A 15,006-nucleotide genomic window follows, 5' to 3' on the forward strand; every position below is an offset into this window, starting at 1 on the left:
TATCTACCACCCCAGACACCAAAGACCAAAACAGCCTGAGACCCTCTGTGAAGTGCTTACAAAGCACAAGGTGAGTCCCCTTCTCCTGCCCCACCTCTCCCCGAAGCCTGCAGTGTGGCAGGCTGCGAGTCACCAGCAGAGAGAGAAAAAGCCACTTGACGGCTTTAACTTTAGCAGCTCTGAGCCTGACAGGCAGGATTAGTTGGCTTGACCTTTAGTGCCGATGCCTCCCTAGGCCCAGGACCTCACAGTCAGGTGGCAGCTTCCAAGTACAAATCACAACTGGAGCTCATCGCATGGGGAGGTCCAAGCCCCAGGGAAAGGCCTTCGAAAAGAGAGACCAGGGAGGGGGTCACCAGGTTCTCAGCCATTAACTACTAAGGCAGAGGGAGGAGGTGGGGCCGCCCACACACCAGCTTCCCTCAGCGAAACTACACAGGGAGGTAGATGGGGGCTTCCTTAATGAAGGTCCCAGAGGCTCTCCAGGAAGAAAAGGACAAGTACGGCCAGGAGCTGAACGCAGGTAAGGTAACTGGTGCTGGTGCTGATGGTGGCAGAGGGGATTTAAAAGAAAAGGAAATAAACAGACCCAGAAAACCACACTGCTCTTTTATTCAATAGAACATCCCCCTTTAACGCAGTGTTGAATCATACACCAAAAAAAAAAAAAAAAAAAAAAAAAAAAAAAAAAAAAGCCCAGAGAAATTTCTGCAGATAAACCAGTGAAGAGAACGCGCATTATACATTATCATCAACATAATCACACCATTAAGAGGAAGGAGGAAAAAAAAGAAGCAGAATGGAAAACAAAGGGCTCAAACCCCTAGACACTGCAAAACACTGACATTTGGGACTAAAATAAATTTGAAAAGGAAACCTTCCAGGAAAGAGAGGAACAAATGGAATCTGAGGCAGCTCAGGTGCTCAGGGGCGTGGAAAGGGCGCTCCTGGCTGGCAGACAAGCCCACGGCAGCATAGGTGGCCCCGACTGCTGGCAGGGATGCCAGGACGGAAATGGACCCTGGACCTGGGGGTCAACCCGCTAGTCTACAAAGGTGACAGAGACAAAACCCCACGCTTAAAATTAGGGGAAAAAAAAATCTCAGGGCGACTATGGCACCTTGAAAATCTTAGAACCAAAGGAACCCCCCACTAGCCTGACATTGGTGGCCAAAAGCCTTTGCCTAAGAACCATTTGTTCCTCTCTCCTTAGAAAGAGAAGAACGAGGAATGAAAAAGGGAAAGGAATCTAATTGCAGCAGAAGACCGGGGAGAGCATCTCCTTGGACGGAGTCTGAAGAAAGGAAAAGATAAGGAAATAACAAAGGAAAAAGAAAAAATTAATAAAAAATTTCACAATATGGAGCCAGCGTGTTCCGATTCCGTCCATAAAAATAACTCAGGCTGCTTTGCCGAACCATCCTGTCCACCAGGGGCGCTGCTGAGGCTGTCTGCCTGGAAGGGTCACCAATGGGCGCGGAAAGTCCTCACTCTCATGGCTCGGGCCATCGCCGCCGCGGGGAGGGATCCTGGCGGCCCGGTTTGGGGAGAGGCAAAGGGATTTGGGTGAGGAGAGAAAGAAGACAAAGAAGACACTCGATGCTACGGGGCGCCAGGAGAGCCCAAGCTGGCGCCCCTACTACCACCTGCCCGTTCCTAAGCGAGGCCTCAGTCGCTTGGCCCAGCCCGGTGCGTGCACACACACACATGCGTGCACACAATCACATGCGTGCGTCCCAATGTCTGGCTCCATATGGTGAGGTTCGGCGTGTGTTTAAACGAGACCAATTCTCTCTATATATAATATATATTTTCTTAAAAAACCGAGTCTAGTTCTGTGGTGGAGGCGGTGGGGGAGCTGGAGGCATCCCGAAGGGTGGCATGCCCGCCACCCCCATGCCCATCATGGTGACAAAGTTAGAAGGGTCCATGGGAGGCGGAGGAGGAGGGGGCGGGGCATACATCATGCCGGCGGAACCAGGCGGCGGAGGCGGCGGAGGGGGAGGGGCCCCGGGCGGCAGAGGCGGCTGGACCCCTGGGGGCAGGGGCACCATAGTGGGGTTGCCTTGCATCTGAGGGGCTCCTGGAGAAGCTGCGGCAGCCGCCTGCTGCTGTTGCCATGGCGGGATGGACCCTGTGCCAGCGCTCGTGGTGGTAGTCGTCGTATCTGGGGTGGTAAAGAAGCCCAAGGTCACACGCGCGGGGGCACACCGCGGCTCTCTGCGGCTGCTGCCTTGGGATGGGGGGGCGAGGGACGCCTGCTCCTGGCTTGGCATGCGGTACGGTGGTGGGGGGCGGGCGGGCAGGGCTGTCCTGGCGATGGGGGTGGAGGGGTGGGCAGGACTACCCTGGGGTCAGCCTCAAGGTCTCTAGGCTTAACAGAGTAAGCCCTTTGTCACCAATGCCCCTGGAAGGGCTGAGGGGAAGGTACCAGACACAAGAACCGGCTCTGACATCCCTCCGCCCATCCGCCGCCACCACCGAACGGCACATTCAACCTCAAGGCCACAGCTACTCTCCCCGCTGCCCCCGATCCCATCCCCGCAGTCTCTCAGGCCCCAATCACATCCCTCTGCAGAGCAGGCATGCACCACCCCAACCCGGGCCTAACGCGTAGGCTTGGGCCAGCCAGCAGCTCACCCAGCAGAGCCTGGACTTCTGGCACCCTACCTATGATGGCGGCTCCCCTCCAGGCCCCCCCAAACCTCTCCCCAGACACAACCACACCAAACGTCAGCTCTCCTCCCCGAGGCGCCCGGGGGCCACAAGGCCCTTCTGTTTACCCTGCAGCAGAGACCAGAGTCTCACCCCAAGGTGTCTGCCTGCCTGTCTGCCAGGGTCTCTCATTCCTCTCAGCCCCCTCCCCCGCAATCCCACCCACCCCCACAAGCCCAAAATATTCCACTCACTTTGCTGCCATGGCAAAGGGGTACTGGAAGCCATACTGCTGCTGGGCGGAGGGGGCGGTGGAGGCTGCTGCTGCTGCTGCTGCCATGGGGGAAGAGGACCAGAGGGAGGGGGTGGAGGCTGCCCACTGGGAGGCGGCGGCGGCGGCGGCATCATGCCCATAGGTGGTGGCGGCATCATACCTGCAGCCAGGTGGAGACAAGGGTGAGGCCTCAGTGGAAGAGAGGGATTTGCAACAGAGCCCCCACTCACTCCCAGGCCTGGGAGGCGACACCCCAAAGTGAGCAAACGGCCAGGTTCCATTACCTTTTCCTTGATGCAGGCGATAGACCCCAGAGCCCACAGGCGTACTTCCCAGGTACTGATCTTGATGGAAGGAAAGAGCAGGAACTTAGCAGGACATTGGAACTGGCCAGGGAGGATGCCGCCCCACCAGCAGCTTAGCCGCACAGCTTGCAATCACTACCCGCACAAGAGCAGTTCTGGGACTCCGCCTCTAAGCAGCAGGCTTGTGCCTACCCCACACAGAAGTCCCTCCCTGAACCAGGACGGAACCTTCTTCCTGGCCTGGAGCCCAAGCCTTGGCAAGAGACTCAGTACCAATACCCGACGGCTCTGAGACCTGCTTCCAGTGTGCAGTGACGATACAAACCCTTGCTTATCCCAAAGCCCCAAGGTTTCTGGTCTGACACTTACTTACCCATTGGAGGAGGGCCATGGTGCCCAGGTGGGTGGGGGCCCTGGTTCATCGGTGGTGGCGGCGGCTGCATCCAAGGAGGAGGGGGTCCATTCGGGTTGTGCTGCATGGGATGTCCACCGTGCCCGCCCGTCAGGCTGGGTAACGGGTGTGGGAAGCTGTGCGGGCCACCTCCGGGCCCACCAGGGCCACCTCCGTGCATGCCATGGTAGGGCCGACTCTCTGACGGGCCAGAATTCATCCAGGGTGGGCGGCTCTGGGTAGTGGACATGAGAGACTACGTGAGAGCATTTCCCGCCAGCGTCCCTGCCTGCTCCCCCTGGTGGCAACACTGTTCTTTCGGCTATGCCACAGGACCAGGACACAAGGACAAGATCTTCCCCAAACTGAGAGGTCCCCAAACATTCCTGACGTCCCGAAAGAACAATGTTGCCGCCCATGTCCACCTGTTCTACCCAAAGCACCTGGCCACGTTCCCCCAGTCTCTTCAGAAGACAAGGGGGGCCAGGCTGTAAGAACCAGCCCTTGAAGCTCACCGGTGGAGGTGGATTGCTGGCGGGAGCAGCGGGCCGAGGTGCACTGGCCAGGGGTGTGGTGGCAGGCCCAGAGGTGGAGCCCACAGATGCGGGCACAGGTGCCTCCCCCAGTTCGGCCATGAGGGACAAGTATTCTTTATCCATCCGCGCTTTATCCTGAGCTGACTGGGGGTCACCAGGCCTGAAGGTGGGGTGGGGGACACAAAAACAGAAAAGGAAAAAACCCTCCTTAAGATAGAAACCTTTACTCTGAGAAATTTACACAGAGAAAGTTCTGAGGAGTTCAGTCACCCTTTCTAACCCCTTCCTCAAAATAGTCTCATCAGCTTTTCAGTTCCATGCCCAGCTCTGCCACTGGGATTACATGTACCTCTGCCACAGCAGAGACCCTTAGGGCAAGCACAGAGGAGAGAGGAAGCACCAGACCAGAGCCAACCACGCCAGCCAGGAAAGCACAGGTTTTTCTACAATAGCAAGTTTCATCAATTTCTACATTCCAGGTCTGAGGGAAGGAACATCTATGCCAAGACCGGAGCAACTGCCAGAACTTCCTTAACAAAGCTTTTTATATTTGCCACCCAAAGTAGAAAAACATTGCTATCAAATGCTGGTTCGCAACTGGTCGGAACTGCACAGGATTGCTGTCTTCTTATACCCACCTTAAGCAACAAATGGCAGTTAACATTAAGCCACTGTGAAAACACCTATACCCAGAAGGAAAGTTTTCCAGTTTCCCTGGGCTCAAGATAAGCAATAAAATAGGGATGTTTTGCATCAGCTGTTTCTAATCATTCTGGGTTTTCGATCACACCATTACAGACCACATTCACAGAAAGAAAGCTTCTCTTGAGTCTGCAGGTTAACAGGAACTGTCTTGTATACCACGGGCTACCAGGAAACCCTCACCTTTGGAATTTGCAATCGGAAGCAATGTGGCCAGCCCCTCCACACTTGGTACACACTGTGGTATTGGTAATGCTGCGGGTCTCCGAGCTCTGCCAGGGTCTTAAGATCCTGTTGACAGAAAAAAGTCACCTGAAGGGCTATGGCCAATCACCCTTCTTCCATAGATTCTTCAGGCCTCTGTGCACTCCCCTCTAAACTAATCACATACACACCTGTTATCATCTTCCCGAAGGGTCCCATTCAAACGAGCCAACTCTCGAAGCTGCATCTTCCGTAGATCGTTCTGGTCCTCAGGAGTCTCGATACCCTGCTTCAGAATGTTTCTTATCTGGTGGAGATGCAACGGGCACAGTTATGTAAGTCCTGGGACACCACCTAGAATTCTGGCTAGAGGCTTCCTTTCTGGCTCCCTCACCTGTTCTACTGCTTTCTTCACATTCTCCATGGTATTGGCAGTAACCAGGGCATGAAGCGGCTCATCTTCCCCTGGCAGCATCTGGCCATCTTTGCGCCCGACTTTCCCTTCTTTCACAGAGCCTTTCCCCCGGATCATGATCTTGGCATTACACTCCTTCTCTATGTTCTTCAAGGTGTTCCCTCTGTCAAAGGCAGAAAAGACCATTGTCATACCTGACACACAAATTCACACGCCAGAGTGGCTCGCTGGGCACTGGAAGGAAACCATGAGTGCAGAGAATGGGATTTTCCCACCAAGAGCTCCATGATCTCTAAGTTAAGGTCACAGACACAGCAATCCTCAAGATCTGACTTCCCTGCGGTGAAATGGGGAAGTTAAAATAGATTTTCTCACAAAAAGGCATGCACTCAGCCAAAGTGAACATCCTACCAAAAACAGGAAGATAAGCCACCAGTGGCACCCAAACAGGCACAAGACAGACACATCTCCCAGGTCCTTAGGAATTCTATATTCCACAGGATAGTAGTTACTCACCTGGGCCCAATCAGCAGCCCCACAAAGTTGATTTCTGGATACTCATCTTGTGGAATCATTACTTTATCGCTCACACGTGTTGCTGGAGGTCTAAGAAAGAAAAGACTCATAGACTCTGCACACTTCCAAGATGACACAAATCGACAGCTCTTCTAGAACTAACCCGACACCACTTGTTAATTACAGGTGACTGGGGGTAAGGAATAAGAGATTAGTACCAAAATTGCTCTACCAGACCACACCTAATCCGCAGGTGTCCTTGTCCCAGATCACCTGGCCCCCACTTACTTGTAATCTGCAGGTGGCTTGAAATCAGGGTTGAGGGCAACCATTTCCGTGATGAGGTTATGCCGCTCCTCTTCAAGCTTTTTGCGGGTGCGGAACTCGCGAGTGTTAAGCCGCTTCCCCTCGCTATTGTAGATGGGCTCAGGGGAAGGGGACCTGTGGGAAACAGACCACCATCACTGTTCTGCCTTCACTTTTCTCTCATTCCCACACGGGCTAAAATAAGTCTTCCCCAGCCCCTCTGCCTCTCAGACCCTAACTCAACACTCTTCGGAGGAACCGACCATAACGTGTGCTATTCACGATCGTGTGGAATGAGGAGGTGGAAGCTGGCTTAGCATTAGGGGGACTGGGGTGTGTGTGAGAAAGAAAAAAGTAGTTTTGCTTCTAAAAGTAAGAGGGAAAAAAAGTCTGTCCTTCTGGGGGAAAATCTCTAGATTGTAAATGGCAAGGACAGTATCATCCTCTGGAGTCTTCTTGCCAGATATGAATTTGCTTTCATTTGAAAAAAAAATAACATTACAACTTTATGAACCACGGAAACCCCAAGTTTAGGTAAAACGTTAACTCTTGCAGAGCTCATGTCCTATCAGGAAGAGAGTCTACACCCCTACCACATAGTAAGTCTGAGCTCTTTAACCCAATGCAACTGGGACTCAAGGCTACTGCAGCTACTTGGCCCCCACAATGGAGAGAGATGGTTCAAGGCTTCGTCTCTGCTTTTCCTTCAATGGCCTGGCTGGCTGTGTCCAAGGCCCAGGAGGTCAACCTGTTTTCTGGCTGTTCGAGGTTGGGGAGTCTGGGTAGAGAAAACGGTTAAATTGCTAAAGCAGCTTCTGTGAGAGGCTGCAAATGCAGATTTGGTCAAGTACTTGTCTAGGGTCTGAACCTGCAAACAGCAAGGGGAAAACCTATGATTCTCCACCAGAGTTTACAAGTCCAGAAAGCAGATTTTCTCTCTCTCTTTTTTTAAGGAGTAAAATGCTGTTGCTACAAGTAAAAAATAGTAATGATAAAATGGTCAGTTTACCACAGCTGGATTTTGCGGTAATTAAAAAAAAAAAGAAAAGTTACACTCCTAGAATTCTGAGTTAAGATTACAAAAAGGACCATAGCTTGATATTCTGAATGAAAATTTAGTAGCAGCTGCAAGAAGGGAAGAGACCATGTGGATCAGGTTATTTTAAAAACATCCTGAAAGTAGTCAAAGACTCCTATACCCTTGATTTAGTTGAGAGAACCTTGCCTAGTTGGAGAGCAAGGACTGAACTCGGCTGCTCCCACTGTCTTCAGCCTAAAGGGAACCATGTCATACCACGTTACACACACGATGGAATAAAAGGTCAGGTTTGTTCATGGCTAATGACGGCTAAATGACACCTCCGTTTCTAGCATTTGTATAAACTGTTAGCACAATCCAATAATAGTGAACAAAAACAAACATACCCCAGCTTATTAGACTATCATCTTACACATTTAAGTCTATAAGAGATTTTAAAGCATTTTTAACTGTGCAACTTGAGCAAAATCAAAATGGCATAAAGTGGCTTCATACTGAGAATACACCTTCTTAAGAAATAATCTTAGTAAGAAACTCATATCATTTCCCTCCAACCTGGGTTCTTTCAAAGCAAAACCATAAGGCATTAATTAAGGCCTCTTTCAAACTGAATACAAGGGAGAAAAAAAAACTCTGCTCTGTTTTTATTTCTAACATGTTTGACGTTTCTAATTCCCACCTCATTCATAGCTGTCTAGATTAAGCATTTCTGGCTAATCACCAGTTTTACCAGCACCAAATTGGTCATTTAAAAGCCCCGCAACAGTGAACCTCTTTCCAAATTGTGGAAGTGAAAGGCAAAAGCCAATATTCTAGAGGTCAGATTGGCCCAACTTCTTCGCTTTGAATAGGCATTGTATTATAGAACATCTAGTTTCTAATCCAAATTCTCCAGGAAGCAAAGGTTTGTTAAAAATTCAACTTTTTGAGGAATTGCCTGGTAACCTGTAGACATGTTATTAAAGGGAAAAAGGCCAAAAAGGCACTAACAGTTGTGGTCTACAACCTATAATTCAAATCTTAAAAAAAAAAAGTCAAAATATAAAACATAATACAACCCTCCAACCAAAATCTACTGGTGAAAAAATAAAATTAAAAGCGTCAATATGGAGAAATAAGTTAATTTGTTTCCTGACAAAGGGCAGCAGAAAGATGCTTAAGTGAGTGGCTTCTAAAACCATTACATCATCTTCCTGATTTAACAAGTTATTAAAATGGGTAACAAAACCCAAAACACTACTTTTTTAAAGCAAAGTGTTTTGAACTATGCTGCATGCACTAAGAGAAACTTCACTGAGAGGGAGGCATACTGCCCTTCTATTAAATGGACCAGATTTTAGCTGCTCAAATATTAACCTGCCAATAAAATTCCTGTTTAAAAAGTTCATTTCCCTCAGACTTTTTACTTTTCAGAGGTGAGAGAAATCATAAACTGAAATGACAAGACCACAGCTGTTTGAAGACCACACTCCCTTAAAAAAAAAAAAGTAATTTAGGGTTGGTTGCTTGCCTTCCCAAAACAGGTGAGAATATTCTGGCCCCTCCCAACACCCCCAGGCAATGGCCAAGGCTGAAAATTAACTGGCAGTGAAGGAAGTTGGTTAGAATCTTGTCTACTTTAAAACCATGTCAAAACCATGAGCAAGAGACTGCAGCAATGAGCTAACCAGAATGAATTTCTGGCCTTCTCAGATTCAGTGATGTTCAAAAATATTCTTATTCCCTACATTGTGTAGTACCTGTGAGGAAAACTTTACACGTGGGCTGTCAGCCAAAGCAGGTACTGAAACAGCTGGTTAACGGGCCACCTCACTGTCCCTACCGGTGGGCAAATCAGGTTAAAAATCTACAGGCTTACCAAATGAAAACCGGTTGTCCGTTTTCCTGTAACTTTCGATTCTGCTAGTAATTAAATTTCATTCCGATTTTCTAACTGATGACTGACCATATATACTGCTAATTTACACTCTAGTTCCCAGAATGGTCACAGTACCAGTCTTCTTACTAGGATTTTATTGAACTGACACAACATGTTGCCACCAGTAAAACGTATTGAGAAAAAGGTAAAAGCGTTACTGTCAGCTGGTTAAAACTGTTTCCCAACCTGTCCTCAGGGTTAGGGGGGATGCCCAGGTCTCCTGTGCGCAGTTTACGAGTCAGGTCTTCTATCTGCAGTTGCACTGGAAGAAACCAGGTTAGGAAAGAAAAAAAAAGGATGGAAAAAAGACAATGTTACCAAAAAACATCTCAAATCTCAACAACAAGCATGAAGAACTCGGAGACTTTGAAAGGGACGACTGATCAGTGAACACATTGAGGCAAAAACCCCAACCACCTATTGGCAGGAGTCCATTTACATCTATAAGTATCTTTCACTTCAAAATGGTTATCACTTAAGGAAGCAAACAATTTGTTGGAAGAGGGGTTAGCAGTATAGACTGTTCGCTAAGGCTAACATCAAAGCAATTATTAGGAGGTGTCTCACCTCTCCGTCCCCACCAAGGCTTGCTATACAATTGGTACCCGGAACTAAACCACGTTATCACCAGTATCCTGTTCCCACCAAATTACATTCTTGAGTGCAAGACTCTTAGAGTTTATTTTTCCTTCATTAAATATTAAACATAACCCAAAATGAGACTCAATTAACATGGGACAAGGAAAAACACCAGTTAAGCAAAGATCATTTTCATTGATACCAGGCTTAAAATTCCTTAAATAAGACATTTAATAACCAATTCAACAATCTCATATAAGTTTGTACATAACTCTTTGTGTAAAACCAGATCCAAAGGATCTTCCAATACCTGTTGTTTCTTATTCAAATTTTATGACAATCCATATACCTTAATAAACCAGTAACCGTTAAGATGCAAGAAGTCTGTTTTTAGACTTGCTCCTTATGCAGGGAGTAAAAGTAGGGGTGCAGAGGATGAAAAGTGTGGGTCAAGGACAGTATGTGTGGCCCTCAGACCTTGACAAATGAGGCTGTATGTGAAAAAGAGAGATGAGGGTTTCACAAAAGTTCAGTGATTCCAGGGAAATATTACCCGGATGATTTCTCAAGATAATGGCACTGCATAGCCAAACCACTTTCTTCGGCATGCTGAAGACCACCTGTTTCTTACCTTTGTAGCATCTGAGTGTTGTAAACAGATACTTCTAAATAAGGGCAAGTTTTACTGGGTTGGGTTAAAGTTGAGTTTGCTCCAAGAATTAATGCATGTCTAACCCCAGACACCCTTCTAATTTTAAATACATCCTACAGGGATATATCACACAGCCACTCAAACTCTGAAGAAATGAAAATCCACATTAATATCAAGAGAAGATATTGGGGGCATTCTGTACAAGGCAGTATGTACCATGAAAGACAGAAATGCAATAAGACACACATGGGCCCCTAAGCTCTTTTATGCCAGAAATGTTCTGACTTGGCAGTCAAGTATTAGCTCAACAGCTCAAGGTGAAAGTCACCTTCATGGAGATAGGCAGTCATCTTAACTGGACTGTAGGGGTGTGGGATCTGATCTGAGGAAATTGTTGGCACTTAAATCAAAAGGCTGCTATCTTCCTTGGAGCAGAGACCTACAGTAACCTAGGCTCTCATTCTCTCTACTTTGATTATAGCTATAAACAGCCCTTAGGGCCCAGAGCATTAACTCCCTCCAAGGGAAGAGAGCGGGAGATGTAAAGAATGAGTTTGTTTTTCCCATTTTCTACATCTGCTTGTGTCCTTGGGATATCACTCCACTAGGAACATTTTCATAAGGTTATCAAGACCCAGACCAGTCAAATATGAGACATAAAGGGATGGGTGGGAGTAGGTTGAACAGTGGGGAGAGAATTATTAGTATTGTAAAAAAGAGACAGACAATTCCAACACCTCAAAATTCTCAGCAATCTAGAAACACAAGAGATTAAGATCCTCAAGAACAACGGCCTTGAAGTTTTTTTTATTCGTGAAGGCCACAACCTCACGGGTCTAGGAGGCGTCTGCCCTAATTTACTCCAAAGGGGATGTTTACTTGGTTAGTAAGAAATGTTTATCAAGTGAACTTTTTTGAGACACCTGCACAGGTACATAAATAAAGGTAAAACTTGCATTAATAACCTTGTATTTAAAAAAAAGGTAATTTTGAGGTTAATTTCATTTCTACTGTGGACATTCTTACTTCTCAAAATTTCTCAACAGTTAAGATATTTTATCCTAACCACCTCATTATTCCATATCCAAGCAGTATCCCTTTCCCTGCAGAGTTCTTTAGTAGTAAACCCAAGAGCCCTCATTTCAAGACAGCTCTCCACAAAAGACCAAACCAGAAAAGATGCTAAAGGAAAGGTTAAATTCAACAAAATGGTAAAAAAGGGGTGCACTGTAAACACACTTTCAGAACCACTTTTTGATTAAACTGAGCTTTTTTTTTCCCTTTTAGGAAGTACCTATAAAAAAATAAAAGACCACATTTTAGGGAAGGGAGGAATATGAAATTATGGTGAAAGCCCATGCTGTGAAAAAGGTACTTGGTTTACAATACCTGCAGTGTTCTCCAGTGGGGCCGTGTCCAGAGAGGCATAAAACACTCACCTCATCAACTGGCAATGAACAGCAGCTGAAAAGGGTGGGGTGGGGTGCTGGACTGGGGACTATTCTCACTCCTAAGTGGGCCCCTCTACCCTCCTGGCACTCATGGAGAACACTGCTGTTACCAACAGACCAAAACAAGGAGCTACAAATGCAGGACTCACAGAGCAAAAACTGATAGATTATACCAAAGTCGCAAGTACACCTGACCATACCTCCTCTCAAAAAAGAGAAAACTTTAAAGTCCCAAACTTTCAACAGATAAAATGTTGCTCAGAATAGTAACAATCCGAAAATGCATTTGGGTGCAGAACGTGTATTTACCTATATAAGCTCTTTCTTGTTCCCGAGTAAGTCCAGGGGGGATAACTGTAGGCATTCCTGGAATCACCGTCTTCTGTTCCATTGTGTCTTGGTTCCAGCGGCTCCTCTTCCGCTTCTTACTGGGAAAGTCTAGAACAAATAAAGTTCATCAGATGCAAATATAAACGAGCAGAGAAAGTGCCAACAGAAGTTTAGGATGCTTATGATTATTACACACAACCTCAGCAGACTGTGAAACTGAGAGCTTGACCTAAAATGGAAATGGCAAAGAATGGAAGACAAACCTGAGAAGTCAAGAGACATGGCCACTAGAAGGGGACCTGGACCTGGGTCTGAAAAGTTAACATTTCACATTTATAATTTTTGCCCACAGAAATTCTGTGAAGTACGTAAACAAGGTAACAAATCTCAATGCATAAAGCTTCAAGTAGTAAAATAAAATATTGAGAAGATAATATACTACGTGGTTGTCCATAAACACCTTAACAGCCCCAGAGAAAATAAGAGTAGACTAAACACTCAGACAAGCCTGTAAAGCAATATTGGGACCTGCTGGCTCCTCCCACCTCCCCATCAGCCACCTGTCTAAGGGGGCCAAAACACAACTAAACCTATAGTTACTAACTGAAAAAACTGGATTCTTCCACAAGATCACTTTTTTCTCAGAAATTTCTCAGAAATCAGCATTCAATTTTCCCGGCCAGTTGGACATTTAGTGTCTAAAAGATGCATCAAAAGTTCAACAAAGAACAAGCTATACAAAAACAGCCAAATCCTCCTTCTCCAGTACACAGGCAGAAACTCCCTAGCATTCAGTACACAAAAGTGTTCTTCTCAGGGGCCAGACCTAGGGGGAACGCCTCAAGAGGAGAAGGCATGTCACATTTCTTAGGTAGACAAAGGGAGATTAGAAAACGTAGAATTTCCTCCCCCAAAATCAGCCACAAAAAAATCAGACCCAACCATCCTCTGAAGACTTTCAATCTCTTTGGTTCTCTGTAGTGAAAACCCTGCCTTACTGTAGCAGTCGAAGAGCTACTCTGGGTACTTTTCTCCCTTTAGGACTCTTCTACAACCAGGAAAAGGACGCTCCACGTCATCAACTGACCCTTTCACACCCTCCAGACTTGCACACCCAACACCCCATTCACTCACTCGACCCCCTCCACACCTCTCCCTTACACCAGAATGGAGAGCAACAGAGAGTCCCCCCCCCACCTAGGCTTTCAGGCTGGCCGCGAAGCCCGGCCGCCACACTGCGCCTGCGCGCAACAAACTTCCTCCCGCCAGGCCCCCACCCCTAACGCGCGTGCGCACTCGAGGCCCGAGAACTCGGCCGCGCGCCCCGTGGCGCCTCCGCCCGGGTCTCCCCGTGCGCGCGCGCCCCAGCCGCGTGCAGCCGCCGTCGCCGCCGCCGCGCGCCCCTCAGCCGGCCGGGCCCATCCGCGCAGCGCCTGTCGCGCTCTCTCGGCCCGACTCACCTCCTCCGCCACCGGCCGGGCCCGGCTGCTGGTCCTGACGCGGCGGCTGGGGTGGCGGCTGCGGTGGCGACACGCGCTGGTAGAGCGGCGGCGGAGGGGGCGGCTGCGGCGACGGGTACGAGGAGCCCGGGGAGGGCGGCGGCGGCTGCTGGGGAGGCGGGGGGGGCGGCGGCGGGGGCGGCGGGGGCGGCGGCGGCAGCGCCGCGAAGGGGAAGGCCGCGGTCAGGGCCCCCACCGAGCCCACGGGCGGGGGCGGCGGCGGCCCGGACACCAGCAGCCCCGTCCCAGGCCCGGGGGCAGGCGGTGGCCCCGGCTCGAAGCCCCCTTTGGGGCCAGGGAGGCCCAGCTTACCCAGCGGCGTGGCGTTCGCTCCGGTCGCCATGGCGCCCCCCAGGGACCGGCACCGGCGGCTCCTCTTCGGCGGCGGTTTCTCCTTCGCGAATCTTCTGGGGGGAGGGGACCTGACTGTGCTGCCGCGGAGCGCGCGGAGCCCGTCCTCTCACGCGGCGGGCGGCGGCGGCGGCGCGAGACGCACAAAGAGGGAGGAGAGAGGGCGCCGCGGGGGCGGGTCGGGGGCGACGGGGCCGGAGCCTGGATTGGGCCGGGGCGAGGCAAGGGGTCGAAATCGGCGGCCTCCGATTGGCGGAGCCTTAGCCCTTCTCGATGCGCGCTGGGATTGGCCGGACCGTTAGGCCAGGCGAGGAAATGGCGGCTGAGCCTGGAGAGCTGGGAGGTGTCGCAACGCGCACTTCATTTGTTACTGCGCGAACTGAGCTCGGAGTCCAGAAGGGAGGGGATAGGGTGGGGCAAACTCTGTGACGTTTGGGGCCAAGAGCTCTCCCATTGGCTGGAGTTGATGGAGTCAATCAAACTCGGTTGCGTCGTAGTGTCATGGGATTGGCTGTCGCTGGTTCGATTCTTTAGTCTACTCCCTTCCCCCGGGGAGTAGTTTCGCTGGGTTTAAGCGCGAGGTCGCAGCGCAGAAGTCCGGGCGAAGGAGATTTAGGGTCGCGGGGAACGGAGCAGCAGTGCGCATGCGTAGTTGGCGCAAAACCCGCCCCCAGCACCTGGCTTCAGCTTCGGTCCTCGGGTCCGACGCGGAAGCTCTTGGTGACGTCAGTCCTCGATTCCGTTGGTAACCCGGAACCGAGGGACGGGGGAGGGGCTGGCGCGGGCGGGTAAACCAGATTCGTTGACAACTCAGGTAAAAGGGGACTTCCTGCTTTTGAAAAAAATTAAAGTGGAAAAAACAAAAGCTATGAAATAGTCTTGT

At 49.5% G+C, this 15,006-nt stretch overlaps 1 protein-coding gene across 12 annotated transcripts; it reads right to left on the reverse strand.

Moving 5' to 3' along the window:
- Positions 1-670: 670 nt before the first annotated feature.
- SF1 (splicing factor 1) lies at positions 671-14,484 on the reverse strand. Of its 12 annotated transcripts, none has more exons than XM_060019189.1 (14): positions 14,085-14,484; positions 12,253-12,381; positions 9,448-9,523; positions 6,287-6,439; positions 5,999-6,088; positions 5,462-5,645; positions 5,259-5,374; positions 5,047-5,154; positions 4,141-4,321; positions 3,608-3,881; positions 3,214-3,273; positions 2,910-3,089; positions 1,963-2,167; positions 671-1,529 (listed from the first exon to the last, which is right to left on the reverse strand). In XM_060019189.1, exons 1-14 carry the CDS (start codon positions 14,113-14,115, stop codon positions 1,400-1,402), a joined length of 1,917 nt encoding a protein of 638 aa, XP_059875172.1. In that variant the 5' UTR covers positions 14,116-14,484; the 3' UTR covers positions 671-1,399. The 12 variants fall into 12 exon arrangements, with proteins under 12 accessions (XP_059875172.1, XP_059875171.1, XP_059875169.1 ...); XM_060019188.1 differs by having other exon boundaries at positions 13,734-14,484; XM_060019182.2 differs by lacking the exon at positions 671-1,529 and adding an exon at positions 13,734-13,878 and having other exon boundaries at positions 1,705-2,167.
- Positions 14,485-15,006: the final 522 nt, after the last annotated feature.

Source organism: Delphinus delphis, chromosome 8, assembly GCF_949987515.2.
Source record: "Delphinus delphis chromosome 8, mDelDel1.2, whole genome shotgun sequence".
Lineage (NCBI taxonomy): Eukaryota > Metazoa > Chordata > Mammalia > Artiodactyla > Delphinidae > Delphinus > Delphinus delphis.

Coding starts and splice junctions, on each gene's coding strand:
- SF1 (XM_060019177.2), bottom strand. CDS start 14,115: ATGGCGACCGGAGCGAACGCCACGCCGCTGGGTAAGCTGGGCCTCCCT. Junction 5,646..5,998: donor GGGCTGCTGATTGGGCCCAG/GTGAGTAACTAC, acceptor TGCCTTTGACAG/AGGGAACACCTTGAAGAACA. Junction 3,090..3,213: donor TCGCCTGCATCAAGGAAAAG/GTAATGGAACCT, acceptor ACCTGGCTGCAG/GTATGATGCCGCCACCACCT.